The 27967-nt window shown below is 40.6% G+C and overlaps 1 protein-coding gene across 1 annotated transcript in view; it reads left to right on the forward strand.

Annotated features, from left to right (window-relative positions):
• Nucleotides 1-27967, forward strand: part of ITGA9 (integrin subunit alpha 9) — a 212176-nt gene that overhangs the window by 10689 nt on the left and 173520 nt on the right. Inside the window, exons 4-12 of the mRNA XM_058803423.1 lie at nucleotides 4892-5015; nucleotides 10576-10643; nucleotides 12864-12993; nucleotides 14505-14590; nucleotides 17135-17203; nucleotides 20225-20362; nucleotides 22989-23094; nucleotides 24550-24644; nucleotides 27569-27659. Of these exons, the coding sequence (XP_058659406.1) occupies nucleotides 4892-5015; nucleotides 10576-10643; nucleotides 12864-12993; nucleotides 14505-14590; nucleotides 17135-17203; nucleotides 20225-20362; nucleotides 22989-23094; nucleotides 24550-24644; nucleotides 27569-27659 (907 nt within the window). The remainder of the gene's footprint in view (nucleotides 1-4891; nucleotides 5016-10575; nucleotides 10644-12863; nucleotides 12994-14504; nucleotides 14591-17134; nucleotides 17204-20224; nucleotides 20363-22988; nucleotides 23095-24549; nucleotides 24645-27568; nucleotides 27660-27967) is intronic.

Raw genomic sequence — 27967 nt, forward strand, 5'->3', positions numbered from 1 at the left:
TCAAAGACTTTTTTTTAAAATATGTGCTTAGGGTACCGGTGCTTATGCCCCAAATCCTTGTGCACCAACTTCCCTGTGGGCAAGCAGGTAGGTTTGATACCTTTCTGTTACAGTATTGTGATATTTTTTTGCCTCGTTTCTCTTGGTATATACCTTGTAAGTGTGATAGGGGCTACCTTTACTTTTCTTAGATGTTTTAAACATGTTCAGGACTAGAGGAGGAAGGGAGAAAGAGGGGCATAAATAAAATAGACTGTAAATGTATACAACAGAGGATAAAATTCATTCAAGGCATTCATGCTAGTGTATGCAATTCATATTTTCAGGGTGTATCCTGTACTGTATGTGCTCAGTTCTGTGTGACAGCTGAGGAGTAACTTGCGTTTATCAGGATAACACTACCCTTGAGAGACTTCCTTTTCATTGTCCAGTCGTCAGGCTGGCATTCATCCTAATTAATTTTTAGAAGGTTGTTAATGCATTTTTATGGGCAGCTCTTAATTTCTTGTCCAAGCTATATTTTAAGAATAGCAGATTTTGTGTGTTTTGGTTCAAAGGGAACCAGGTTGCAGCTGATGCTTAGGGGTCATCTCCCTAGAGAGAAGCAGTAATTGAAGGGAGTGCTGGTGGGGCAGAAAGCCAAGGTGGGTGCTGCCTGGCTGGATGGAGGCTACAAGGGTGAGAGACATGGGCGGTCTTGCATTCGTCTGAGGGGGTAGAAATTTCACACATAAAGCAGGTTAAAAGTGAAATGTAAGTAAAGTAAAATACACAGCTGGTAGTATGCTTATTTCAGTGCAGGTTAGGGTGGTAAAATGTCTCCACAAGTGACACTGATTTAAAAAAATCCTGATCCAGGGCTCTGACAAGATTATGCTGCCCCTCACCATGTAGACCATGTCCAGATGCCGGAGAATATTAATTATATAATTCTCATTATTATTTATCACCAAAGTCTTAAACTACTAATTATACATCTGTGTGCATCTGTGTGTAAACAGAGCCTGAAATAATGCATACAGATTCCTTTGTGGAAGGAAATTACTTGGATGTTTCAGGTCACTGTTGCTCTCTGTTTTGAGAACTTTTTACTGAAAAAGATTTGTGATTTTTCCACAGATGGTTTTCCATAGATGTGCTCTTCTAATTTTAAGGATTAGCATTTCTTTAAAATGTAGCTTTTCTTTGAGGCCCATTTGAAAAACTGGTTTTCTGAGAAGATGTGTCTGAATATGTGTTCATAGCTGTATTTGCCAATTTTTTTTTAATTGCTAGATAACATGAGTGTGTTTCTTTAGTTAGAAATGTGTAGAGTTTACATTGTCAGACATTGCAGCTATATTTACTCCCATCAGAATCCCCTCCAGGAATTCCTTTAAGTCAGAGTAATATCTTTCTGGTCAGTAGCCCTGGGTAGATTGTTGTTTTTTTTTTTTTTTTCCATAAACAAATGTAATTGCCTGTGTGAAATATTCATGCTCTTGGCATGAATCCTGTGTTAGATTAAGTAGTCACACAGTTTAATTGTGGGTTGTATAAAGAAGTTGATGCTTTTGCTTTGTAGCTGCTTAGAGCCCTAAATTTTTTTCTTTTCAGCTTTCCCCAGTTGCCTGGTAAGAGTAGCAGCTATGATGGCAACAGGGCAGTAGGGAAGGTGAGGAGCATGCCAGAGGGCTTTAGTTGGTGTTTGGTAAAAGGTAGATTGTGTTTGAGCCCAGGTAGTGCAAGGATGTTACTAAACCAGAATTTGGTGTTTGTGTGATGGATTAAATAGTAAAGCATCAAACAGTGAGGTTATAAACAAATGTAGGAGTAAGATTTAATGAGAAAGTTTCTTGTCCTTGGATACACTGTCAGTCAGTCTGCATTAATCTCAGTACTGCAATACTACACCTGAGATTGCCTGCTCTTTCCAAACTGAAACAGCAATATTCCTCCTTTTACTTCTGTTGGGAGAGGAACCAGGGGTGTTGCATTGTGACTGGGAGATAAGCCACATCCTTCAGTCTTGCTCTTCCTAAATACCTGCCACTTCTGTCATTCTATTGCTCTTCCTGTGGAGCAAAGCTGGTGGCTGCAGCAATATGCAAAAGAGCCAAGTGTCAGCAGTTCTGAAATGGCCTATTCATTATATTGCAGTATTGCAGTGTCAGCCATCAATAGATACCTTGCTTTGCTCAGAAGCATTTTATTTTGCTTCAAGGGTTTGCATCATTTCTCCCCTGTTCTGTAGAGCTGGGACCTGTACCCCAGCAGCAGCTGCTGAGCACTAAAGTATGCTGATGGTTTCCTTATTGCACAGGGACTTACCTGTAACTTGCATCTAAAAACAGGGTGCAGAGGTTGTCAGTTGTTTGCAGTTGTTTGCCTCAAATTCAGGTGACTCACTTCTGTTCCAAGGACCTCTTCAGACCTGTGCTGTTGCTGCCAGAGAAGGAAGCATGTAGCCACATCACCTTGCCTTGGCAACGTTGAATGATACAGTGACAGTTGTAATCAACTCTAAATGCTTTTGAGAAGACAGGAAAAACCAAAATCAGATGTGTTGTGGTAGGGAGACAAATGTGCTAGTTGTCTGGCTACAGAGAAATGAGTTTTGAGGAGGAAGAGGAGCTGCTGGACTCCTGTCCATTGTAAAGATGTCAAATTTCAAATTCTGTAGCAGTGGCACAAGGAAGGCTGGGGAAGCACTAACTCAGGTAACCAAGGAAAGTTCATGCCTTGAAGGTTTGCAGACTAAGGCAATCAGTGGTGAACTGTAGTGTGCCTGAATACACATCGTGATGAAGATGACTTAACAGATTGGTTTAAATGTGTCCAGAATTGCTAGACTGAGCCCATAGCCTCTAGTTGATTTTGAACATACTTCTTACCCAGCAGCAGCTTTTTCTCTCCTTATATTGTTTTATATTTCTTGGCTTCTGCACCTCAGTCCTGAGCAAAGCCACCTGCTTGTGATGAAATGCTGCTGACTCCGTTGTTTGTACTCTTCTGAGAGAGATTAATTAGTAGTTAATTTATGTGAGTGTCTTTCAGTTTCTGAAATATAAAATATCAAGGAATTTATAATACCACAATCCTTTATATTTCTAAAATTTTAAAAAATACTCTTGGCCTGTTTCCATTTGAGTTTATATCCAGAGTTGGGATTGACGATTCTGTTGCTGTAATGGTGTGTGTATTTATGGCATTGTCTTTGCAAAGGTTGTGCCTGTGTATATTTGTGCTCACAGATCCATCAGGAGAGAAGCTATTTCCTGCTTTGCTGAAAATGAGTGTTTCACATGTTGGTTATCTGTTGCTGTTCAATTTTGAATGAGTAGTGCGTGGGGATGGAAATCATAACTGAGCCTCTTCAAAGTGCATCCAGGAGTCTCCAAAGCTACTCCTTATTGTACTTCTCACATGCATTTGGCTGTGGAGCTGAGTCCTCTTAGAAGGATTCTTTGCATCACAGATGGCAGCCTGCAGCGTGCAGTGTGGTGCAAAACTTTCTGCAGCCCCCAGAGCCCCCTCAATGTCCCTAGTGATAGCCATAGTGGAAATATGTGCCTCTCTTTGGGCACAGGAAATTAGGAAAACAGTAAATATCAAATGTAACACTGCCAACAGTAGAGCAGGGTTTGCACAACTGATTTCGCTCTTTGAGAGTAGTATTACCTATTTGTATCTTTCTGGACATAAGTATATGGAAATCTGTTGGTGGCTGGATTGAATTTTGAGCTTCCCATGTCCTTTAGTGGAGAGGTGACACAGCTGTGCCTGCTTTGAGTGGATATAATTTTTAACAATGTTGAGATAATTCTATGGGCAGGTCTGAGGTGCTGAAGCAGAAAAGTGGGGTAGCACACAGAATTGGAAGACAGAGGGTATCTCATCTGGAGAGGATGGAGTCAAATATGGGATTTGTGAAGGGAGTTGATGCAAAGTGTCCAGGAAAAGTCAAAGGCATGTGGAGGAGATGATTTGTAGCATAGAGGCTTGGTCTGTTGGCATGGAGTTAAGCCTTAAATGATAAAAATTGACACATCTACAGTGACTTAAGTGTAGACGCAGATGGAGATATGGTCTGGCATGTGCTAGGTTCAAAGCCATTGTTGTTTCACATTTCCTTTTCTTTTATTCCAAATAAATCCTGAGCAGAAGCCAACTTGTGGTTTGGCTGGCAGCAATGCAGTGTTAGTTTTTGGAGCAAATGTGTTCTGAGAAGTTGTGAACCAGGCTCTACATTGCTTGCATGTGTGCCTGTGTGTGTGGCAGTTGTACTGAGCAAGTGTCTGGTGAGTCCTGTTTTTCAGGATGATCTCATTCTTCATGATAAAGCTCTGCAGCTTGTCTGCACCTTGGCTAATGTTGCCACTCTTGTTGCTACAAAATCCTTGGTATTTTCAATTAAATTCACTACCAGTAAGCAAGGCTCAGCACATCTGTCACCAAAACACAGAGCTGCCTTTCCCAGTAGAAACAACCTTTGACTCACAAATGCATTATTTGGTGGTTTGACCTCCTGAGTATTCTCAGTGTCTTTATTCCTGTTTTTCACCTTTTGCTGGGTTCTGTTAGTGCATCTTTAGTTAGAAAAGCTTTGCTGTCTGCAAGGATTCATGCACAATCAGAGATTTTGAAATTTCCAGCATAGGCTCTGAGATTTCTTGTTTTCCTAGTGATATACATGTGAAGGCTGAGATCTGAGCTGCCAGGTCAGACAATGTCCTGAGCTGCAGAAGGTAACAATGAGAAGACACTTCAGAAACAGTGGAATGTAAGGAGAGTACAATGGATTTGTGGGGTGAAGGTGATGCTGAGTGGTCCTGTTCATGCATGCTTTGCCTGGGTCAGAGTGATCTCCTCTGACTCTGGGCCAGTAACCCATGTTATGTGATCTGTTTAGGCATGTGCACACCGTTGGAAAAACATCTACTATGAGACAGAGTACATCCTGCCCCATGGCTTCTGCAACATCATTCCTCCTGACCTGCAGTCCAAAGGGAGGAAGCTCTTGCCCTGCTATGAAGGTAAGGAGTCAGGCCAGAAGTGGAGCTTATAATGCCCCTTGCTGTGCTTCTGATAATACGGTAACCTTCAGTACTGATTTTATTTTTTTGAAAAACATTTGACTGCCTCATGGCCCAGCTGTGGTGGCGGTTGGGTTTTGGATGAACTTGGCAGAATAGCACAATGACTGGATTCTGTGGCTGGTAAAGTGCATGGTTGCACTTTACTGGAGGAATAGAAAGTTTCTGAATTGTGTTTTGAGGCAGCAGCTCTCCCCTTAGGTAAATAATAAGAAGATATTGATATGAGCTTGGCCTTTTGTGCTTCACTGTGACATGGAATAAAAATCCTGAATTATGTTGCAATCATGAACCAATTTGCCTATCTTATGGAAACACTTCCATTTTTATATTGTCATTTATCGGAAGATTGGGATGTGGGACAGGGAGGAGTGTTACTTTCCTCACTTTGGGGTACTTTGCAACAATTTATATTAAATTGCTGCTGTGTTAAGGTCTGGGTTTGAGGTGGATACAGAGAGAGGGCTTCAGCTCTGAGCCATGGATGGCTGTACCTTTTGGTTCTGCACCAAATCCCACGTGCCATCGTTTTAATTTCTCCTTCTCTAGTGCATGTGAAACTTTTACGTCATGTTTCCATTTTTTAAAAGACTTCAGGAGACAGAGTCTCCTTGGCCAAAAGCAATTAACTGAATAAGAGGCATGAATATATTGTTAGGTAGAAGATATGGTATCTCCTAAGATTATTAGATATGTGAGAAGTTTTGAGGGACTTGTACCAGCCATGCTAGCTGCTGTGCAGCAGAGTACATAAAAGCTATGTAAGCCTTCCTGTTGTGGGTACTGTTCTACTGCATTTGTCCTTCCTTGCCTCTCTGCCCTCCTTGTTAGTGTCAGCAAAATCGGGAAAAGGCCTCTCACTGATGTTATACACTGCAAATCATCTGATATTAACTTTGTGGACATTGTGCACATGCAGGAATGCCAATGGGGCTCCCTCTGAGCCTTTGTTGCTGCTCCTGCACTGCCTGAAGCCATGGTGGGGATGTGGTTTCTGGAAGAGAAGAATCACTTGTGTTTATCTATGCGTCATGTTTTTGGAGTAAGACTGCTGTTAATCTGACAGGATATTTGCCAGGAATTGCTAAAAAATAGAAATGTGTGGGCCTAGTACACGTAGAGCAGCCAGTGGAAAGTTGGCAGGGGTGATGCAGTACTATGCTGGCTTAATTTCACTGCATAGTAAGGTGAAAATTGAAAGTTTGGGACTGATTTCCATGCAGCCTTCTGCCACATGAGACATGAAATCACAGTGTCACAAGGAATGGCTGCATTCATTTGCTCCTGATTCTTTAAATTTCAATAAAACAAGTTCCAAGAGAGATAGCTGTGGTATATCACATGGAGGAGTTCATTGTTTAGGGTTTGCTGTGAAATAAGTTTGCAGTCATCCTTGTAACTTTTTTTCCTTCACTTTCTGGAAGGAGCAGAATAATTTTCCCCCACTGACACTGATAAATGGCTAGTGCAAAGCTTTGAGTCTGAAGTGCGTGTGCACTGACAGCCTCTGTGGCCATTGCTGGGAGGCTGCCAGACCTGTGGCTGCAAACCCTGCACTGGGACACACGCCTGTGCCCGACAAGATTCCAGTGTCTCAACCTTCTCTGGACCTCGCCATGTGCAAACAGGGGTAGACAGTAGCGTGCCTGCTTCCAGGAGCCTTGTTTTGAGTGCAGATAAGGTGATAAGCCTCAACAGGTGAAGGGTGCAGGCCAGCTGAGAGCACATCAGTTTCCATCCATGGAGATAATGGAAATTTGCTGACTAGATGGCACTGGTGCAACAGCATAGTAGTCTCAATCCATTTTATTCTTGCCTGGCTTCTCTGAAGGGGCTGACAGAAGTCTGGAATTGAGAGATAATTAGAACACAGCAACAAATTTAATAGTTAAATACAATCTCTCTGAGTAGGAACTTCTCTGGTTTAGATGGGCTGGATGTGGTATAATAGCTGCTTTATGGGGCCACAGTCTTTCAGGCAATACTTTCAGTTGGTTATTTTTCCCATAGTTTAAATGGCTTTTCAAAAAAGGGAGCTGCCTCTTCATTCCCCCAATGCATTCAGTTTACAAGAAAGGATGGTTGTGTGTACTGTGAGAGGCAGTCCAGCTGATGAGGAGAGCTGGGATGGTTTCCTACTCCTCTGTGGTAGGAATTGATGGTGGAAATGGGGAAGACTGATGATCCCTTTGGTTAGTAAGTACGGGGAACAGCACATGCTCATATTCCTTGCATCCAAAACAAAAAGTAATTTTTCCCACGGGTCCAAACCGCATTTGGTTTTCTGGGAGCCATCAAAACATCCCTGCTTTGTGGTGGCAACTCAGTATCACAATGCTAAGTCAGAGAGATTGCTACTGCTTCTTCCTAGAGTAGTGAAACACTGTAATATAGGAAACAAAAAGCTTTCAGCGCATGTGATATTTTACATCTTTGAGGATGATAGATTATTTTATTGTACTCTGTAGCTTAGTTTATGTTATAACATTCAAGTTTGCTTAGAGTTGGCAGACAGTTTTGTTCAAAGAAAAAGTTTGAGGGCATTTACCTTCAGAATTGTTGCACATCAAAGCTTATTCTTTTTCATGTTGCGTTGTTTTATGCAATTACTCTGTCCTCCATCTCACTTTTCTTGTAACCTGAGATCATCCTGGCTGCAAACCACTGCCATCTTCTTCTCTTTTTTCCTGTATGTATTATTCATGGCACATCTTCGAAGCTTTACAGGCTGCAACCTCCTCCAGACTCAACCTCATCATGCTGCTTTGCTGTCAGCTGCTGCTGCAGCAGTTTCATGGCTTGCAGTCTCTGTAATCAGGAATGCACAGCAGTCAGCAGGGAGACAGGAAAGAATAAAGAAGTGTAGAAATAACAAATTTGCCCTTGATTGCAGTTATTGCCTGGAGCTATGTGAAAACAAATCAATTTAATGTCCTGCAAAGGTTGTTATTCAGACATACAAAAACTGTGAGCTGATATAATAACTGCACAATTTCTGTCTAGTTGGTTGCTTTACTTCATGGCTGGCTGGCTGGATATGTTGTATGAGTGACATGTGTCGCACTGAAGTGGAGGTGAGGTAGAAGAAATCTTGGTTTCTTCCTGGTTTCATCCCTTTCTGAGCTCATCTATTGCTTGGGAGAGGCAGAGGGGCTCTAGGGAACAGACAGAGGTCTGTGATGCTGGGATGTGACCCTCTAGGATGACTGGCACCCCTTGGCCATGGATGCTTGGGTGGAAAGGATCTTGCTTGCATGTGGAGGCAGGTGTACATCATGGCAGATGGGAGTTAGGGGAGCAGATAAGAAGGGGTAGTTTTGTGCTGAAAGGGTTAGGCAGAAATCCAGGAGCCCAGTGCCTGTCTGTACTGGGCTGCTGGCTTGTTGGGGAGGACGATATCTCTCTTGATTCCCCCCGAAATTGGTGTGCTGATCTCCCCTCTGTGTCACTGGAGCTTTAAATTCTCAAACAGCCCCGATGTCTGAGGTATTTGGGCCTCCATGCTTACATTTCCACTTGAAATGTCATGGCCATGGCAGTGAAGACTGAAGCAAATAGACCCTGAAGTCAGGAAGAAAGCAAATATCACCCCAGACTTCAAAATGGGCAGCTAAAGAAGCCATTCAATATTTCAGCTTTCTCTGCAATTTCTCTTGCAAGGGGTCCCTGTTTCCGCTCAGCAGTGGAATCTACATTTTCTTTAGTACCCTTTTGTTGTTGATGAATCTGAAGAAACCCTTCTTGTTAGCTTTGATATCTTTCACCAGATTTAATTCTGAATGGGCTTTGACCTTCCTCATTGCATCATGCAAGGGTGGGGATCGTGCTATAGTGAATACATGGCTTTTAGGACATGCACAGAGTTATTTTTCAGGAAATGCTGGAGGGAGGAATCTCTTCTCCTTGGCTCTCTTAATGAAAAAAATGTTCACATTGATAAAAAAATATTTTTCCCCAGGCAAGTACTGGACAATCTGTATGTGGAGAGTTAGCAGTTCAGAGCCCCAACACTTGCTGAATAGCTATGGGCTAATGTGGGCTTCAGTTCTCAGTGAAATTGTCATTTCACATGGGTTGCCATTAGGAGACCCAGCTGTGCTTCTGGTCTGCTGGGATGCATCTCACTTTGTCAGGACCCTACCTTGGCCAAGAGTGTTGGGCATTGGGACTGTAATTTGTGGATCAAGTCTCTATTCTGCATGGTGTCTCCAGCTGAGCTTTTCCCTGTGCTACTGGTATGACCTCAGCAAATGTCTGAAATTCTGAACGTCTTTATGATGTTAGGAAGAGACTCTGTGTAGTACAAAAGGGAGAATGGTGTGTGTGTGTGTGTGTACTTATGTCTACATAAAATATTTTGCAAGAAGGCAGCATTTTTTATAATTAATTCCTTCTGATCTTCAATAAGACAAAATGCAACTCCAAAGGAACTTGCTTGGTTCCAGAGGCAGTTTGCTCATCAATTTCATTATAATTAATGAAGCTTAAAATAAAAAAAAAGTATAAAAAAGTTTCACAGTTATCAGGTTATATGCTAAATTGTTTCTGAACATGAATTACTGTAATATACAGGAAATAGTGGTAGTATGGTAGATATTTGAAAATAATGCTCTGGAAAAAAACTGGAAGGGCTCTGATCCAGCTGTAAGTTTCAAATACTTCCAAGATGAAAATATATGAATTAGGGTAGGGTGGAAAGTGATTTTCTTTTTTTTTCTCTTTTTCCTGCTCCTCACTGTGAACTTAATGTATTCCTAGAAATATTTATTTTCTCATCATCTAAAAGATAAAGTAAAAATGCCTCAAGTTTGAGAGGGCAAATGATTGCTATGTAAAATCCATAAACAAAAGCTGTAGGGTGCTGGTTGGGTTCCCTGTGAACTGGGAGCTCTAAGCACGTGGTCATGAAAAGCAGCAGAAATAAATATCCTGCAAAAGAGACTGTTGTCTGATCCAGTAGAAAAACGTCTTTTCCTCAGTCACTGTTTTCTTCCTGGAACTTGTGTCCTGAAGCACCCTCACCAGGAATGCTTCTGGGCACTTTGATGACTGTCATTGTAGGGTAATATCACTTTATTTCTTTGAGGTAATGGGCCTGAGTGTTAAACCTCCAAGAGCACAGTCTCTAGGAGGCACACAGGGATGTGCATCACTTTTTGCTTCCCCTTTCTGAGCTGTGGTGATCTGCTACAGATGGCCTTCTCTAATGCACCTTTACTGGAGTGATGCTGCTGGTCTTTTCATGGCTGCTGTGGCACTGCTTGTTTAGCATCTCTAGGGGCACTCTGGCCTCCCTCCCCAGCTGCCTGCTTGTGATACTCCCCGATGTGGGTGGGTGTGCTGCTTGCTGCATCTTGGTGGCTGATCCACTGATGAAACCCAGAGCCCTGCATGCTGGTGTCTCTCCAGGCTGTGTGATAGAAACATAGGTGGCTCAGGTGAAGAGTGTGTGCTGTGCCAGGGATGACCACAGTTTGTTTTCTTCCCTTCTTCCATCCAGAGTACAAGAAGAAGTATGGAGAGGAGCACGGTTCATGCCAAGCAGGGATTGCAGGCTTCTTTACCAAGGTGAGCCGGGACACGTGCATGGAAAGCTTGGGGTGGGTAAGTGGCTCTCCTGTTGCATGTCCCAGGAGGAGATTCCCAAGTATGGCTTGGACAGTGGGCTGAGTGCTGAGAATGGTCCCTTCCTGCCAGCAAACACTCCTTTGCCATTTCTAGTTTCTCAGGTGTCTGTTTCTTGCACAGTGGTTCATACATATGTGCATGTGTCTCTCAAGGTCTGTGGACAAGTATAAATGAATTGACTCTGGAAATGTCTTCAGGGAATATTCTTATTATGTATATCCCAAAACTTGCATAGAGGTCATTAGCTCTTTAAGTGATGATGTAAAAGTCTTTCTTGAGTAATTTTGTTTATGTATGTGTACATGTGCATGAATATGATGCACACGCATATAGAAGATAAACACTTTTTTTCAGTTCTGCTACAGTTCTTTGTTGCAGCAAGATGGAGTAAAAAAATGTGGTAGAACATACACACCACAGTTGTTTTAAATACTTGACCACATTCTTTTCTGGACAGAAGTCTATCAGCCATGTTTCAGTTTTGTGAAGAATTAATTTGTTCCCTTATGCTTGGATTTTTTTCTTTTGTTAATGTTTCAGGGTTGTGCCTTTTTCACTTGTGTGTTTTGGTTTTATTTTAAAATTTTTAAGAACACATACCCTCTCCTAATTATATATATGCACTGATCTACAGAATGTATTGTCCAGACTGATACAAACAGAATAAAGGTTTTCTCTTTCAGAAATTGCCTTTTGCCATTTCAGTAAACTGGGATGGCAGGCACTGTTGCCACAAGGGCACTGTCTGGTAACTGGATGTTCAGCCAGCAGCAGCAGCTGTTTCCTGACTTTCTGCTCTCCCCAGCCTGTTTCTGTTCCCAGGCTTAAATTTTCCTTTGCTACCCTAGTTCAAAAGATACCTTTGAACTTTTATCACATCAGTCTGATGGCAGCAGGAAATGCAGATAAATGGCTTTTTGGGTCAAACAGGAGACCCTCTATCCTGTATTCAGTGCTGTGGATGGTAGTTTTTCCTGTCAGTAAGTGACCTGACAGGTATGGCCCATTACAAGGAAAAAGCTATTTCTAAGCACATGCTGCTCTTTGGTTGGTTTTGTATTCCTGTCCCTGTAGTCGTATTAGGAGAATCCCTTGTTTTACATCTCCCCCCAGCTGGAACTGGTCACCTGAAGGGGACTCGGGTATGATAGCAATTTCCTACAAGGATGGAGTCCACCCATGACTTACATTGAATGGAGATGTGAGGAAAGCAGCTGTTCATGTCTTCTTGGGGGATGGAGAACTTCCTGGGGTTAATGCTCTGCAGGCTTAATTTGGTCCCTTGCTGGAGGTATTTAAAACCACATCCAGGAGCAAGGTTTTTCTGCAGGGATGCTGGATGTTTTGGGACAACATTTTGTGAATTTCTCTTGAATGTAAATGTACTGTGGATTTTGACTCAAAAATACTATCCATGACCATCTACCTTTGAATGCTGGATGAAACTGTGCCTGATTTCTATGGTCTTTCAAAATGGTAAATCAGTCTGGTTGTCTGTAACACTCCCAAACCATTTTATGATGCTATGATGACTCTTATATTCAGGTTGTCTCTCAGAGTGTCTGATAACAGAGCTGGGCAAAATGTTCCATGTAGAACATAACACACATCCTGCTTGTTGAGTGCATGGCAGCTGTTTAGCTTCACAGTTGTAAAATCAAAATCCTTGATGCTGTTTCCATCATGGTTAGTTAGTATAGCATGTCAGCCAGTATCAGGGCGTGATCTGTAGCTGAGTGATGGGCTCTGGGTGGGCTGAAGTACTTCTGGCTCTGGGTCTTCTGAAGGATGTTTGGGAAAGGCAGAAGTAGAGAGATTTTTCAGAGAACTATCAGGGAGTCGGGATAAACTTGATGGTTGGTAAGGGATAAGCTTGATAGTTAGTAAAGTTGAGGAAAGTCTTCTGTTGCAGCAGAAGTGCCGAGCAGAAGTGGACTGTAAAAAGGCAGCCTGTCACTAGGGTGTATGCAGTCACCTCCAGATTTGGGAAGAAGGAAGGATACTGTCCAAATGCACACAGAATGGAGGTTGTTACAGATAGACTTATTATTGGTGTTTTAAGTAAATATCCTGTCCCTTCTCCATTAATATGTAGAGTTTTGATTGCTATTTTTTCCTCCTACCCTTTTCCCCACACACCTCTGTTTTTATCTGTTGTAGGAGCTGGTTATCATGGGGGCACCAGGATCTTATTATTGGACAGGAACTGTCAAAGTACTGAATCTCACTGACAACACATACTACAAGCTGAATGATGATGCTGTGATAGCCAGGAGGTACACATATCTTGGTAAGCAGCTCTCTAGTGCTCACTGTGAATAGGAAATTGTCCAACAATGTGTTTCAAGGCTTTGATGCTATAAAGTTGGTAGTGTTTGTTTCTGTGGTGATGTATTTTTATAAAAAGTGTGAAAAGAAGAATATTTGAATTAAAATGATACTTATCTGGAAGCAAAGAAACATTCAAAATACTCAGTTTTTCTCTCCTTGTTCTAGCACCCTCCCTCCACACTTTGTTGTAATTTTTTGGACTAATATAGAAAAGGCATTTTAACAGCACATTGGATTGTGGTGGGCTTCTCAACATTCTTGCCTTTGCCCTGTAACAGGCAAATTATTTGTTACTAGTTGAACTGCATGTCTGCTTACATGCGCCTTTAAAACAAGTGCAACAACTAATTACAGAATTTGTATTGCAGATGCATTTATTTCAACAAAAATAACACACTATAAATGTGTTATTGGCAACTGAAGGAAGTTCTGAAAGGTTTGGATATAGGTACATCTTTAACTCAATTGGTTTTACTTGCTCTAAAACCAGCTAATGTTGTCCCTGAAATGCTTAATTTAAAGGCTTCCACTTAATCTGAAGTGCCTAAGACTGTTGAGACCTAGAAGGCATTTCAGCAGGTTGATGCTATTTGATTAAAGTCTTGCACTGACCTCTCATTGTCCCCTTAAACTTTAATATTTAAGAAACCATAATTTTGTAGATACTGCTTGGTGATAGCTAAGTGAAGAGTTAATGTTTACCTGTTTGCAGACATAAATAGGTTTTGCCACTGATAGGCTTGAACTATAGTGTTTACTATGTTGATGAGAGCCTCATAATTTGTAGTAAAAGAGCAAGGCAAATACAAAAGAGCCTTAGAAGGAAAGCTACTCTACTCATTTTTATTTTATATATATTATATTATTATAAGAAATAAAGCTGAATCTTTGATCCTTTTATTTCAAATACACTTTTTTTTCTTTGATATATCGTCCCATTTTTCTTCTTGCCTTGAAAAAATCTTTGTAAGCTATTGACTTCTCTTTGCCTAATGTCCTTTTCTGTTTCCCCCAACAAAAAAGGAACATGGTTTTCCAAGGCTTCCTGGGCAGTGATTTTAGCCAAAGGAGAACACTCCTGTCGGATCCAAGTGGGACTGTTGCTCTTTGACATGATACTTTCACTGTGGTCATATGATTGCTTTTCTCTTTTTGTGTATGCCTTTCCCTGTTTTACTGCTTCCCTCTCTTGACTTACAGTTGGCAAACTGCTCCCAGTATGAGCTCCTTGTGTCCCTTGGTCATCTCCACACACATGGCTTTCTTGTCTCAGCTTTTGGAAGGGTACTGGGGAGTGCACTCTCATTTCCCTTCCCCATGAACTTTTGAACAGAATATTGGTCCATCCTGAGCAGAAAGGTTGTTGAACTCTTCAGTACAGCCCTGGAGCAGGGAAGCCTTATAAGCCTGATCTGCCTGGTTGATCTGTTTTCCTGTCACAGTTATTTATTTATTTCATTTACTACTCAGGATATGCGGTGACAGCAGGTCATTTCTCTCAGCCGACTACGACTGACATTGTGGGAGGAGCTCCCCAGGACGGAGGCATCGGAAAGGTGTGGCTCTTTATCAAACAGTGATGTGGGTTGGATGCAACACTGCACGAAATGTAATATTGATTCAGTTCTAATGTGTATGAGAAGACAAGAATTTTTTGTCTGCAGGGTAGTTTTGAGCACTGAGCAGGGGAGAGATGAGGTAGTTTGGTGAAGCTGTCAGATTTTCTCAACCTGTCCTTCCTGATGCATCGCATCCTTTGCCCTTCTTCCCTCTCTTTCCCACACAGTCCTTACAATACTCATTTTAATGAGACACCGACAAGATCTCTTTCACACTGCTTTTGTTTAGGTTTAGGTATTACTTAAAACTTTCCTAGAAATGAAAATACTTGTAAAAGAGAATTTGTCTTCTGCTTCTTTTATTCACACATTTGACTATTTCAGTATTTACTTCAAGATAACATCTCTAGTAGAATGAGATTAGGCGATTTGATGCCATTTTTAAGCTTCATAATACTTTGATGTTTAGTGCATTAGAGTCCGGGTTTTTGCCAGCTATACTTAGAAATCTTGGTGATAGTCTCTTAAGAAGGAAGGAAACAAAAAAGATCTTCCTATGGGCATATATGGGTTCAATGTCTCAAAGATGTAAACAAGTGAATGGCTAGTGAGTTCAGCAAGCCAGGTTCTCCCATGCTGAGTATCCACGTGCTGTTGGAGAAGCTGGTTGAGGGTGAGCACTGTGACCTCTTATACTCTTCTAAATGAAAGGTGGAAAAAGTGGGAGTGGGGAGAGGGAGACAAGGAGTGTAAAGGATCTGCTTTTGTCTCTCTTTCTTCAAAATGCAATCCTTTTGGGGCATTCCTGTCACCGCTTGCTTGAGCAGAGATATCCTGCAGCCCCCTTCCATCTTCCTACCTCTGACTCTCATGCTCTTTAGTGACATGAGTTGTAGCTGAATCATGTTGTGAGAAGTCTTCACTACCAGGAACGCTATCCTGTTCAGGCAGATTATTTTTGATAGTGAACATGTCCTGGGGGAGCAGTGCAAGGGGAGGAAATGGGATAAAAGTAGTGGATGAACTTGGTACTTACACCTGATCTGGCATGACTAGGGTGTACAGGAAATAGCAGCACCACAGTTGCTAGTGAGAAGACATCTGCATGAGAAAGACAGAGATGCCTTATCCCAGGTATTCTGTTATGGCTGCTACAGTGCACCTTCCTTCCAAGGTGCTTTTTCTGTGGAACAAATTTAATTTCTCTACAAGGGGGAGGGTGTGGAAACACACCTGATAGCAAGAGAGCCACAAGAAAGAAGCTGGCTCTGTAGTTTAAAGACTACTGCTCTAGTCTCTAAAGCTTACAGTATTCTCCCTTGGCATGGGATGGGGGTAGCAGGAACACATGGCAAAGTGTTGGTAAGAAGTGCTGAATACAGAACATTACCATGAGCAGTCCTGTTGTGCTTTCCAAATACTCTAATAAGCTGATCTTTTCCACTTCTCTGATAGAAAGTGATTAGCATTGTCACACCTTTTCACTTAAGTTAAAGCCAAGATTCTTAATGAGACTGGGTCATTTTTCCAAAGTCACAAAGATTGTCATTATTTAAGATTGGGTTTGGAGTTGAGACACCTGGCAACATTCTGTTAGTGCTAAAAATGCCATTGCATAAGCCAGGGAGTCCTGTGTATATAGAGCAATTGTCCACAGTAAACCTGTGCTGTGTTCTTGGCTGAAAACACCTTTGAACTCTGTCTCACCACCTGTTAATAGCTCATCACATTCCAGTGTTTGGCTCTTCCACATGCCTTGGAAGTAAGAGATCCTCTGTCCTACAAATTGAGTGAGCACCTGCTAGGAGGAAGTCTGTCAAATGCCACAGGAGTCTCAAAGACTGACTGAACCAGTCTTTCTGTTGAAGGGAATCCCTTTCTACAAGCCATGTACTCCCCATCTGAAATTTTGGTACAAGACACGTTCTTGAACTTGAATCATCAATACTTTTATCCCTGAAGATTTCAGATTAACAGTTTCTCCTGTGGAAATGAGCAATGAATAGGCTGTATTTGAATAGTTTTCTGATTTAAAAATTGCTTCAGACAGAAACAGTGGAAATTTTTGTGGGTGGTCTGATTGGGATTTCTAGTCTCACTGTTGAAAGCATCATGACGTTTGCAATGCAGTATGTGCAGGCACATTTTCTTGATACGGGAACACTAGATAAGGGAAGGGGAGCAGGGTTATGTGTTCTCAGTCTTTTGCCTTACTTATTTCCAGACAGTCTCTAGATGCCACTTATTTGAGGGTTGTAAAGTTGCCTGGCTAGGTGCTTTTAAGTGCACACATGTGCGTATACATGAGTGAATCAAAAAAAGTAGGCAAAAAGATAATATTCCAGTGTTTCTTATGACAAGCCTGTGATTTTTCAGGACAGTGGAGAACTCTGTGTCATCTTTTAAAAGAAGACTGACCAGTAAAGTGGTCATGAAGTTGGATCGTGGGAATAGTCATGATCATGATTTAGATATTATTTAGAAAGCACAAGTGCTTCATAGTTAGTATTGGTAAACTTATTTTCTTTTTTCATCTTTCAGGTTTATATTTTCAGAACAGACAGACAATCAGGCTCTCTAATAAAGATTTTTCAGGCTTCAGGAAAAAAGGTGAGCATTTATATATGTGTGTTTTCTACTAGGAGGGGGGTAGAAAGGGTCAGAAATAATGGCAGAGTCATCCTGGAGCATCATTTTCATTCCACTCCTTCATAAGTTGTCCAGCAAGCCCTCCCAGAAGAGCTAAACCTATTTTACAGATCAGCTGTATGCCATTTCTTCAGTAGCAGTCGTGACTGCAATGTCTGCTCAATGTCCATGTGACTGAAATAGAAGGTCTTGCTGAAAATTGTAATAGTGGTTCTCTTTAGTTTTATGTGACTGTAGCAGTACCTCTGAGATGTGGGAAATTTAGTGAATGTTAGTGGGATCTAGCTTCTCCACTGTGGTGCTGTGTTTGAATGGGGAACAGCTTGTGTTCTTCATTTGGGGGCTTACTGGAGCTGTATTGCAGGAGAAACAAAATGGACAATATGTCTAGCTATAGGTAACAACAAAAAATGCTTTATTTAGGAGTAACTTAGTGATTAAATGATACCTCTTATCTGGGGTCTCTTGTGTTCTTCTGGAAGGATAAGAAATTAAAAAAAAAAAAGGTTTCTAGAGGCTTTTGGCTCTGGGAAGACCTGCTGCCCTCAGGAAGAGCTAAGGTGTTTACTTGTATCCTCAGGTTGGAGTGTTACTATAACTTGTTATTTTTTTCCCAGCAAGACACAGTTGCAGTATTTAAAAACTGGTCTGGAATAGGGGATGTTAATTTACTGAATTTAATGAAATAAGCCACAAGCATGTTTAGGTGCGTGGTGTGACTTGTATTTTAGGGCCTCTCCAGAATTTTACTTTCTCTGCACTAGCAGAATTACAGACATCTTGAAAGGAAAAGACCTCCCAGTTCATCCAGGGCGTCTCTTGTGTTTGATTGCTTCCTGTTAATTTCTTTCCCTCTTGGGTTTTAAATGTTTCTAAGGATGTGCTTCTGACTACTCATGAACCTAATAAACAGAGCCATCAGAAACTTTCCAGGTCTTAGTCAAAACTTTTTCCTTTTCAATTTAATTGCTTTACTGTTATATGTAACTTAACTAATCAAGTATTTACATAATTCAAAACTTCTAGGGCTCTTTTGCATTCTTCTATAAATTCTCTAAAATCCAAATGAGAATTTTATTTTAAGAAGAAGGCTATGCTAAATCACCTTTTTTGTTTGGTTGTTGTTTTTTCTTTTGTTTTGTGGTAGAAGCAAAACCAGACCTGCTCAGCAATGAGCGCTGCTTGGAGAGCTCACAGCAATGAGCGCTCATAAAATGCTGCATCCTCCCCAGTGGTGTGAAAGTTCATTGCTCGGACATTCTTGGTAGGCAGATATGAACAGCAGGCCAGTTTCTTCCTTCTTTTTTTATTAATGGAGGCTGAACTAGGAAATCAAATGCAGACAAAAAAAGAAAAATCAGTACCTTGTTACAAATGTTAAGCTTGCAAACTTCAGTTTCTTATCTGAACTGTGAACGCTGTGAACTCACCCACGCTGCAAACATACCATGTTACAGTTAAGTAAATAATAGCTTTTTCCTGAAAACTGCATGAATACATAATAAAATGATTTCATAACTTTTGTTCCTTACCCATGAGAAATCTACCCATGAGAAATTTCTTTTAAAACCTTTTTGGATTAAAAAAATAAATAAAAAAATCCACAAGGGAACTTAAGCTACAAAATAACTGGAATGAAATAATATTTGAGGTCTGACCTTAAACCCACAGAAGCACAAAAATCTGCATTAACAAACTGAAAGACTATTCTTCAATCACCATTACATTATATATTTAGTAACTTTTAAATCTTACAGACTGCATAGAATAGAGTTGCTGCTGCCCATCTTCTAGCATGTCCAATAGTTCTGGTTCATGAATGTTAACTTAAAGGCATGGAGGTCAAGCATCTGTTATGAGGAATGCAAAAGCTTTCAAGAACATAAATAATTATTCCTTTAACCTCAGATTTTCCTACTTTGTAGAAAACAGCACTCAGTTTCAAATATGAAGTGGCATCTTCCCCAGTTTCCTGCTGAAGCAGCTTTTAATTTTGAGGCTATCATTTGTAGTTGGTTTCAAAGAGTATGCCTTATGTTGCGCTAGCAGAAGTGAATGAAATAAGGGTGAAGCATCATTCTTGCTTTTGGTTTCCTTCTTGTGTTTAAATGTGTTTTGAAATTTGTAATGTGGGTTATGGCTGGGAGATAGTCATCAATGTTCACCCATATTAAAAAATCATGAAGTGAAATGAATGTATTTCTTTATTTTAAGCAATTAAGTTTATCAAACAAAAAGTGGAAATTGAAAGTGGTTTACATTTGTTCTGTATTAACTGAAAAGCTTTTATTTTTTATTATTAAAATTATTTTTTATTTTTTATTACTAAAAAGCTTTTTATTTTTTATTATTTTATCAACAAAAGTCTTTGTTTCTGTTTCAATGTACCTGCCTGTACATGAGAGGAAAGGCAATGACTGTGACCCACAACAGTAGGCCTTTTGGCAGTGATTTATACAAATAAATACAAATAGAATAGGGAAGGATAGTCTGTAATCAAGAGGTAATCTTAAGATACCTGTTTTCATGACCTCTTGCCTGTTCTTCTTTTTTTCTTTCATTATTTCTTTAAGGTTTCCTCAGATCATCTGTGGTGCCCAGCTTCAAGGGATTTTGGCACTGGGCATGAATAATCACTGTCCAGGTCTGGTTTGGGAAACTCATTTTACCCCTTCCTAGCTTTAAGCATTTGACAAGCAAAAGCTAAGTCTAAGAAAGCTCTTTAATTGTCTCACTTAAGTGCGTCCCAATGTGGAACTTCTGTTCTGTTGGTAAAACATCCAGGCTTGATGCACTGTTATAGGAAAGTGTTTTCATTTCTGCCAGAATTATTCCTAAAGCTTTCTCTTGGGAGTGATAAAGCAGCAAGTCATCATGTGAAATTAAAAGAATAACCAAGTCAAACAAAAACCACGCCTATTTGATTTCCTGCTGTGTGTGGGCAGATACTGAATGCTTTGTTGTGACTCAACTTGGTTACAGATGGGCTCTTACTTTGGCTCCTCCTTATGTGCAGTTGACCTGAATTCTGATGGTTTGTCAGACCTGCTGGTTGGAGCACCTTTGTTTTCTGAGATCAGAGATGAGGGTCAAGTCACAGTCTATATCAACAGAGGAAATGTGAGTATGTACAGGAGGTGATTTGGTAAGGGATGAGGGTGTGGGTCCCTAGCAAGGTAGTGCTTATGTCCTTCCAGCACTGCATGGTGGAACTTTGTTTTTCAAATAAATGGGGCTCTGGATGTCTCTAGCAAGCCAGGAAGTCACAGGAAGACTCATCTGGTATCATAGTTTACCAGATTCCAGCCCAAATTCATCAGAGACCTGTAAATCTTTCAAGGAGATCTGAGAAAGTCTCTGGTTGTATGTTGAAACTTGGTGGCATTTGTGGCTTTATGTGGATTTGATGCCAAAACCAAGTAAGAGTCAGCAGCTTTGACTGAGTTTCCTTTCTGTTTTGAGTGGTCACTAAAATCTGAAACACAAATTGGAACACAAATATCTGAGGACTGAGGAAGAGGAGAGAAAGCCGAGGTTGAATTCATGTTACTTTCACATTATGCTCCATATAGAGGTTTTAGGGGAGGTTCTTATCAGCTGTTATTGTTGGACTTCACATGACCTAACAACAGTCTTGGAAAAGTCTGAACTTCGTTGCATTTGCTAACTAAGGCCATTCTTAAGTTTTATTTATAGGAAAACAGTGTTTGTTTACATACTATGAAATATTTAATATTCAGGTCCTAAAGCCACTGTCTTAAAGGAAGAGTTGTTATGGACTAAAATGAAATAGGTTTATATTTAGTGAACTTTGAGTTTATTTATGCTAGACTTCAAATTCACCAGAAGTCCTAGCATTTAGGAGACTTGAGAAGTGTTTTTACTGTAGTTTTTTTTTATTACTGCTCATTTAATTGAGTTCTACTTTTTCAGCTTTATCCTAAGGAGGTTCCACCTTTTATGTTGCAGTGTTGCTGTTGAGTTCTACTGATAGGGTCCAGAATGCCAAACAGATAGTCAACATTTCCTGCTCACAGTGAGAGTACACATGAGTTAATGTTTATCTTCTATAAAATAGTCAAGAAGCTAGTATGAGGTTCTTTACTCCTTCACCAGGAGTGTTAGAATTACTTGCACAAGCAATGGCTTGCAGGATTGTGGGCTTTATTTTAGCAGTGGACACTTTAAACTTTGTTCTGATGCCTTTTCCTTGGTCCCAAAAATTAAGAGCCAGACACAGTTAAGGGATAAAGGGTTTTTACCTTGGTATTTAAAAAGCATCCTTATGGTGCCCCACTTCGCCAGGGTGGAATGTGCCAAAATGCACACACATGATAGATCATGTACAATTTTATAGACCTTACAAATTATCATATCTACCATATCTAACAAAGATGCCCCAATGAGAGGCTTGAATGAATAGCATGATATCTCCCCATCTTGAAGAATTCCCCCCTGGATGGGCCTAATCTTAATTTGCAGGATGTATTTTAAAGGGGACCTTGGTTTCTCAACATAGCGTAGTGTTTTCTGGCCTCCAGCCGTGAGGTCTCTAGGATGTTTGGTCTTCTGGCCTGACACAATACCACTTCTATGCTGAGTTATCAGAGGTAAGGAATTACAATAGTGCATGCTAAGACCACTAAGAATACATAAAAGGTATATTAAAAAAAGGCAAAAATCATAATGGCATCAGTTTCATTCTGCTAGCGCCATTGCTTAAAAGGTTGTTGCAGAGGATCAGAGAAAACTGTATTATAAAACAAGCACGCATAATGATGCTACATTTAAAATGCTTATATTTTGCCCTTTCCTGTGACAACTGCAAAGAATTGAGTCACACATACAAGCCTGCCTGTATTCTATCTGTTGTGTTTCAATTTCATTATGGGGGATTTTCTCCAAAGGCAGCTGAGTAAAAGATTTTAGTACATGTTCCAGAGAGTAGCTTATTCTCATTCACAAAGGAAGCAAAACCAAAACAACCCTGAGGTGGGTACAGACTGTGTAACTAATTTTTTTTTCTTGTGGAAATGTTCATTTCCCCTGAAGAGAAGACAGTAAGAAAATAAATCTTACATATCTGACCAGAAGGTGGGTGGACAGGAAATACCAGCGCCATATAAGGCTTCTCACAGCATAGTAGTACAAAGCTACCTAATTTTCAACTTTTCTCAGTCTCTTTATTTCATTAAATATATTTCCTTATTCTTAATTTAAGAAGGCTTTTGGTGGACTTCGCTTTAATCCTTCTGTCCTGTACTTAAAATGTTTTCAAATCCAATTATTAAATGTTCTTTGCTTAGGAAAAAATGCTCCTTAGCTTGCTAGAGTTTAGCTGAATAAACTTGGACTGGGGATTTTGGTCTTTGGATGTAATCTGTGAGAAGAGCAAACTCTGGGCTGTTGCGTTTTAGGCATCTGTAAACTTTCATGATTCACCAATCCCTGTGACTGCATTTAGTTACACCTCTGGGTTACTGTTTAGTTAATTTAGTATTTTGGTTAAGTCATGCACTCCTTTGTCTTCCCTTTCCCCTTTAAAACTAAAATCCAGAAGATTTAAAACACAAGTAAATTTGATTTCTAGGGCCCAGGTAATGTCACTGCAAAGAGAGCAAGAGACAGGCTGCATCTTTGCCCCAGGTCATTCCCACATCACATGTGCAGCTTCCATGGGGAAGGCTTGCCTCATCCAGGGCTTTCACCATTTCCCTGACTTTTTTTTTTATTTCTTGCTTGCTAGGGAGTGCTGGAAGAGCAGCTCACCCTGGACGGTGACAGTGCCTATAATGCGCACTTTGGGGAGAGCATGGCTGCCCTGGGCGATATCGATGACGACGGCTTCCCAGGTCAGTGCCATTTCATCCAGGGCCATTTCTCCATAAGGGTGAGCAACACTGGTGACTCTGTCAGTCTTGCACGGCATGCATTGCTTATCCAGACCCGACCAGCACCTGGGTTCAACCCAAAGATAAATCTGCTTGTGTAGGATTTGTGTGCTAAAGCGTTTTGTAGCTGACTGTCCTTGCTGTTGGTTTAGTTTGTGTCTGTGCAGGTCACAGTAACATTGCTTTGCTTTCCTTGCTGTTGTATTTTCTTATTTCCCATATGGCTTATAAAAGGCTGTAGATACCCTCACCCTGAACAAAACAGAAACCTATGTCTGACTTCTTTCTTCTTGGCCATTTCCCAATGTTTCCAAGTCTTTCTGGTTTTGTTGACATAATCTCATTTCTTATCAAGAAGTATAATTCAGAAGTAGCTTCTCACTCCTGATAACACCTAGTCTATTAATTTCTCTCTTTTGCTTTGTTCTCCCCCTGCTGCATTCTCAGGATGCTCAGTGTGAGACCCCATGCTCTGAGAGCAGTAGGTGAGAACAAAACGTCGGTGTTCCTTTTCTGCCCTAGTTTCTGGAAGTGCAGATTAAGGACTTCTAAACAAAGGCCAGTTTAGTGTGTGCGCCTGGATTTATTTCTTCCAGGCCACTCAGGACACAGTATCCCATTAAGCCTAACCCAGCCTCGTTGCAGGTTGCCCTCACAGATCATGAACATGCTTTTCCTCTGCATCTGGACATGTGCTTGTGTGTATTTGCTAATATTTATAGTCAGTCACGGTGATGTTGAGACTGGAGAGGGAGTTGGATCAGTCCATGGGTATGAAGCAATTGTGAAAAGCTTTATTTTAGCAGATAGCATAGTCACTAGATCCACGTAGGAGAGGAGAATGGGACGTGGGATCATGCTCTCTGTGGGAGTTTGCAGTTAAGTTGGATCAATTGTAATTTGAAAAGTCACTCTCAGCAGTTGTTTTAAATTCTTGCCTGTCCATTTAATATCCCCAGCCTCTTTGTGTAGCCTTGGATTTTCAACCAACCTTAATGTACTGCTACAGTAAATATTTTGCTAGTCTTGTCTTGGTTCACAAAGCTGATTTTCTTGTAGGTTGAAGATTTGGTTATGAAAGGATTCTAAATTCACTTTTTTGAGTATGGTTGCTGGTTGACAAATACATTTTTGTAAAAGGACATGTGTCTAATTAGGCACAACATCTGATTATGTGAAACATACGTGTACAAATTCATACAAATTCATACAAATTCATACAAATTCATTTCTGTATTTTTAAAGTTTATCTTAATGTGAGCTCTTAATTAAATCAAATAAGTTCTTCTACTGAGGTTCGTATAAGCTGATGATCACCTTTTCATGGGGAGCTGTTTTCCTGTGGATAGCTGTATCCTAAAATTAGGGAAAAGTTGGATTAATGGAATGGATTGTGAAATCTGCACTGTTTTACAGATGTTGCCATTGGAGCGCCTAAGGAGGATAACTACATAGGAGCAGTGTACATTTACCACGGGGATGCCAATGGTATTGTGCCTCAGTACTCTATGGTATGTGATGCTACTGTTTATGATCCCAGTCTGAAAGTCACTTTCCCAGGACCTGCAGAAATAAACAATACTTAAGGGTCCCTTGATAGGTAACCTTGTCATAGCTCTATATCCTTTTCTCAGTCGTGGTTTGAAGACAGCTTCTCCCAAAGTTTGTCTGTATCTATGCTGAAAGGTAAAATTATGTTAGTCAAGGAGGCATTTTTTACTGTCTTTTGTTTCAGATGTCAACTATATCTTCTTGAAGCAAGCAGAGTCTCAAAAGTTGAGTGTTAGTTTATAGGGATAATACTAATGCAGAGAAAAAATGAAAACCCTGGAAAGGGTTTGAGCATGCAAATTATGGAGAGGCCCGTGGGAAACTGGGAGGTTGCACTTTCTTCCTGTAGAAGCAGACTGTGAGAATGAAGAGTTACTGTTCTTTTGTGTCTCTTTACCCACTTTATTGGCCTTCTTGCATTCTGACAATACGTCAGAAGGCCATTCTTAGGTGCCATCCCCCTTACCCACTTATGATGAAGTAAAACCTTGTTAGGGATATGCTATGGTGTCTTGTGCAGAGACAACAGAGTGCAATTTAGATGCTGTAGCCAGGCAGTAGAGAAGATAAATTTATGCTCATGCTGCCCAACATGTCTCATAGTCTCTGTCTAGCACATTTCATTGTTCTGAAAGCCCGACTCTTCCCTCTCTCTCTGTGTTTGATGTTCTGGTTGTTTTGTTTTGTTGCTGGGTGGGATCCTTCATAGTAAATCAGTTACACAGAATTAAAGAGTTCAGTGGTTATACTGGCAACTCTTTCAACAGACTATAATAGTTTAGTCCTTCCTTTACCATGTATATGGCATGCACTGCTTTTGAGAAAAGGGAAGTTAAGTGACTCTTCAGTGAATTTTAGAAGTATTCATAATGTATGGCATGTGGAGGATTCTGCCTGATTTTTGCCAAGAGCCACTGGTTGGGAGGTTCTTTTCTGAAAACTCCAGAGATTTCCAGTTCTTGGTGGAAAGGATCAGATTTTTTGGGTGTTTTTTTTGTTTTATTTAGTATGGTTTAGTTTTTTGATTTGGTTTGATTTTTAGTTGCACTTTTTTTTTTGTCATTCTTGGGAAAATTTCACATTTTTTAAGGACAGATCAGCAGGGTGGGAAGGAAGGCATCCTGTTTTAGATCTCTCCCTCCCCATTGGAGCAAGGCCAGCAGATAGAGCATGTCTCTCTGTTTGGTCAGTTGGAAAAACACTCAGCTCAAGAGTGTGGCAGGGTATGTGGTCATTGACTCTTGATAAACTGTTCCTATCAGTGTCCCTTGTCCTGAGCAGCCAAGAGGGCACCACTTACAGGCCTCTGCCATTTCCCAGTGTCTGCTGCAGGGCACTAGACAAGTTGCTGGTTCAAGTCCTGTGTGCAACCAAAACTGTGTAACAATTTCATCTTTTCACCTGTCTGCCCTGAATTTTAACCTGGAGGTGGAAGACATTTTGTATCTTATTACTATATTCCTGATCCATTTTACTGCTGTGGAGTTCCTCTTTGAAATAAGCTTTGAGAGGTGGGGAGGGGGGGTGTGTCCAGCAGGGTATATATTTTCACCCTTTTCAATTTGTTAGTTCCTCCTTCCTCCTGTTTTCATCATTTAAAGTGCTGCTAAGTGTCATTCTTTGACGTCTCTTCAGCAGCTTCAGTGGCAGCTATTAGCAGAAGCAGCTGACTTGGCTTTGTGTCCTGCTATTTTCAGTTATGTTACTTAAAAGCAGCGTTATTCTTCTGTCTTGTAGGCTGAAAGAACCCACAGATGTCTTTTAGGTGTTTGCAGGTGGGATTTACCACCCTAACTGGGATCCCCAAAAATGGAATGTGAATGTAATGTGGGGATGAAGTTACTTCCACTTGTCCTAAGCTTACCTGCCCACAAATAGAAGAAGTGATCTGTACTCAGAGGAGCACTGTTTTCCTGTAAACTAACTGTCAGGATATCTTTTTTAGCTTCAACTAGTCTTTTTTTCCATTAATTTCCTGCCTGATCTTTTGTCCAATATTGCATTCTTTTATGGGAGGGCCAGGAAAAGTTGGTCATGTGTCACAAACAGTGAAGCACCTCCAACAGAATTAAAATTACTTCATGGTTTCCTCAGTCTGTAACTTCTGCAGTCAGAAGTTGAGTTCAGGTCTTGCATTGGTGGCCCAGCAGAATGATTGAAAGCTGGCTGATTGCCTTCTTAGAAAAAGAGATTTTGATATGTTAATTTGCTTCAGACATTTGCTTTCACAATGTAAATCATTTAGACAATGTTTTGTGTTAGTAATTAAAAGAAGAAAGAAACTATGTTAGAAGTCAATTAATCTTTGTGTGGGGGAGGCAAAAAGGAAATACAACATCCAAACTGGCAGAAAATACTCTGTAATAGATGATGGAAACCAAAATTTCCAAATGGGATGAGAATGAATCATTTTGATTTTGAGTATGCTGGCAGACTTGGTGAAAAAAAAATGGTTATGCATGATTTTCTGTTTAGTCATTAATATTGTTAAGATGCTTCTTTAAACTTTTATTCACAGCAATTAGGTAATAAAAGAAAAAATCTTTTAGGTGCAGTTATATTTTTTCCTCATGCAGAAATCTGTTTGGTGTGTTCCTTATTTTGCTGAGGTCTGCATGGGTATTGTAATGCAGGTGTGGGTTTTTAGTTCAAGTCAGCACTGGTCTCCCACTAGCTGGGGGCAGAAGGGCAGCTGACAGCCTTCCTGTCAGGGGCTGCAGTGCAAGACAGCAGATGTGGAACACTTCCAGCCCACAGGAGGGAGACCCAGTGGCCATGGAAATCATGCTTAAATGTTTTGGGATTTTTTGTTTTGATAATGGGGTTTTTTTTGAGGATTTTTTTTGTGTTAATTACTAATTTCACTTGTGTGTTTTCTATGCAGAAGCTGTCTGGACAAACAATAAACCCAAAGCTGCGCATGTTTGGCCAGTCCATATCAGGGGGAGTTGATATGGATAGCAATGGTTACCCAGGTGTGTCAATTACTCTGGCAGTGAGAGCATCAGGAAAATACATCAGCAGGCTGAGAAAACAGCACAGTTGGTTGTTTTCCGGCTCCCAGTTCCTGCCATTGCAGGTGGTCAGTGAAACTGAGCTGCTTTTTCCATTTCCCTTCTGCCACTCAAAACTCCTGATAAAAATTTTCACTAATTGTCTAATTAAAGTATTTGGACAGTTACAATGATTCAGTATCCAGCCAAGGTTTTAAGTTATTGGGAAGCTGCTCTGTCAGGAAGGCAATCTTAAAATAACTGAAAAAGTAGAGAATAATATAACTGTA

This window comes from Ammospiza caudacuta, chromosome 1 (genome assembly GCF_027887145.1).
Source record: "Ammospiza caudacuta isolate bAmmCau1 chromosome 1, bAmmCau1.pri, whole genome shotgun sequence".
Classification (NCBI taxonomy): domain Eukaryota; kingdom Metazoa; phylum Chordata; class Aves; order Passeriformes; family Passerellidae; genus Ammospiza; species Ammospiza caudacuta.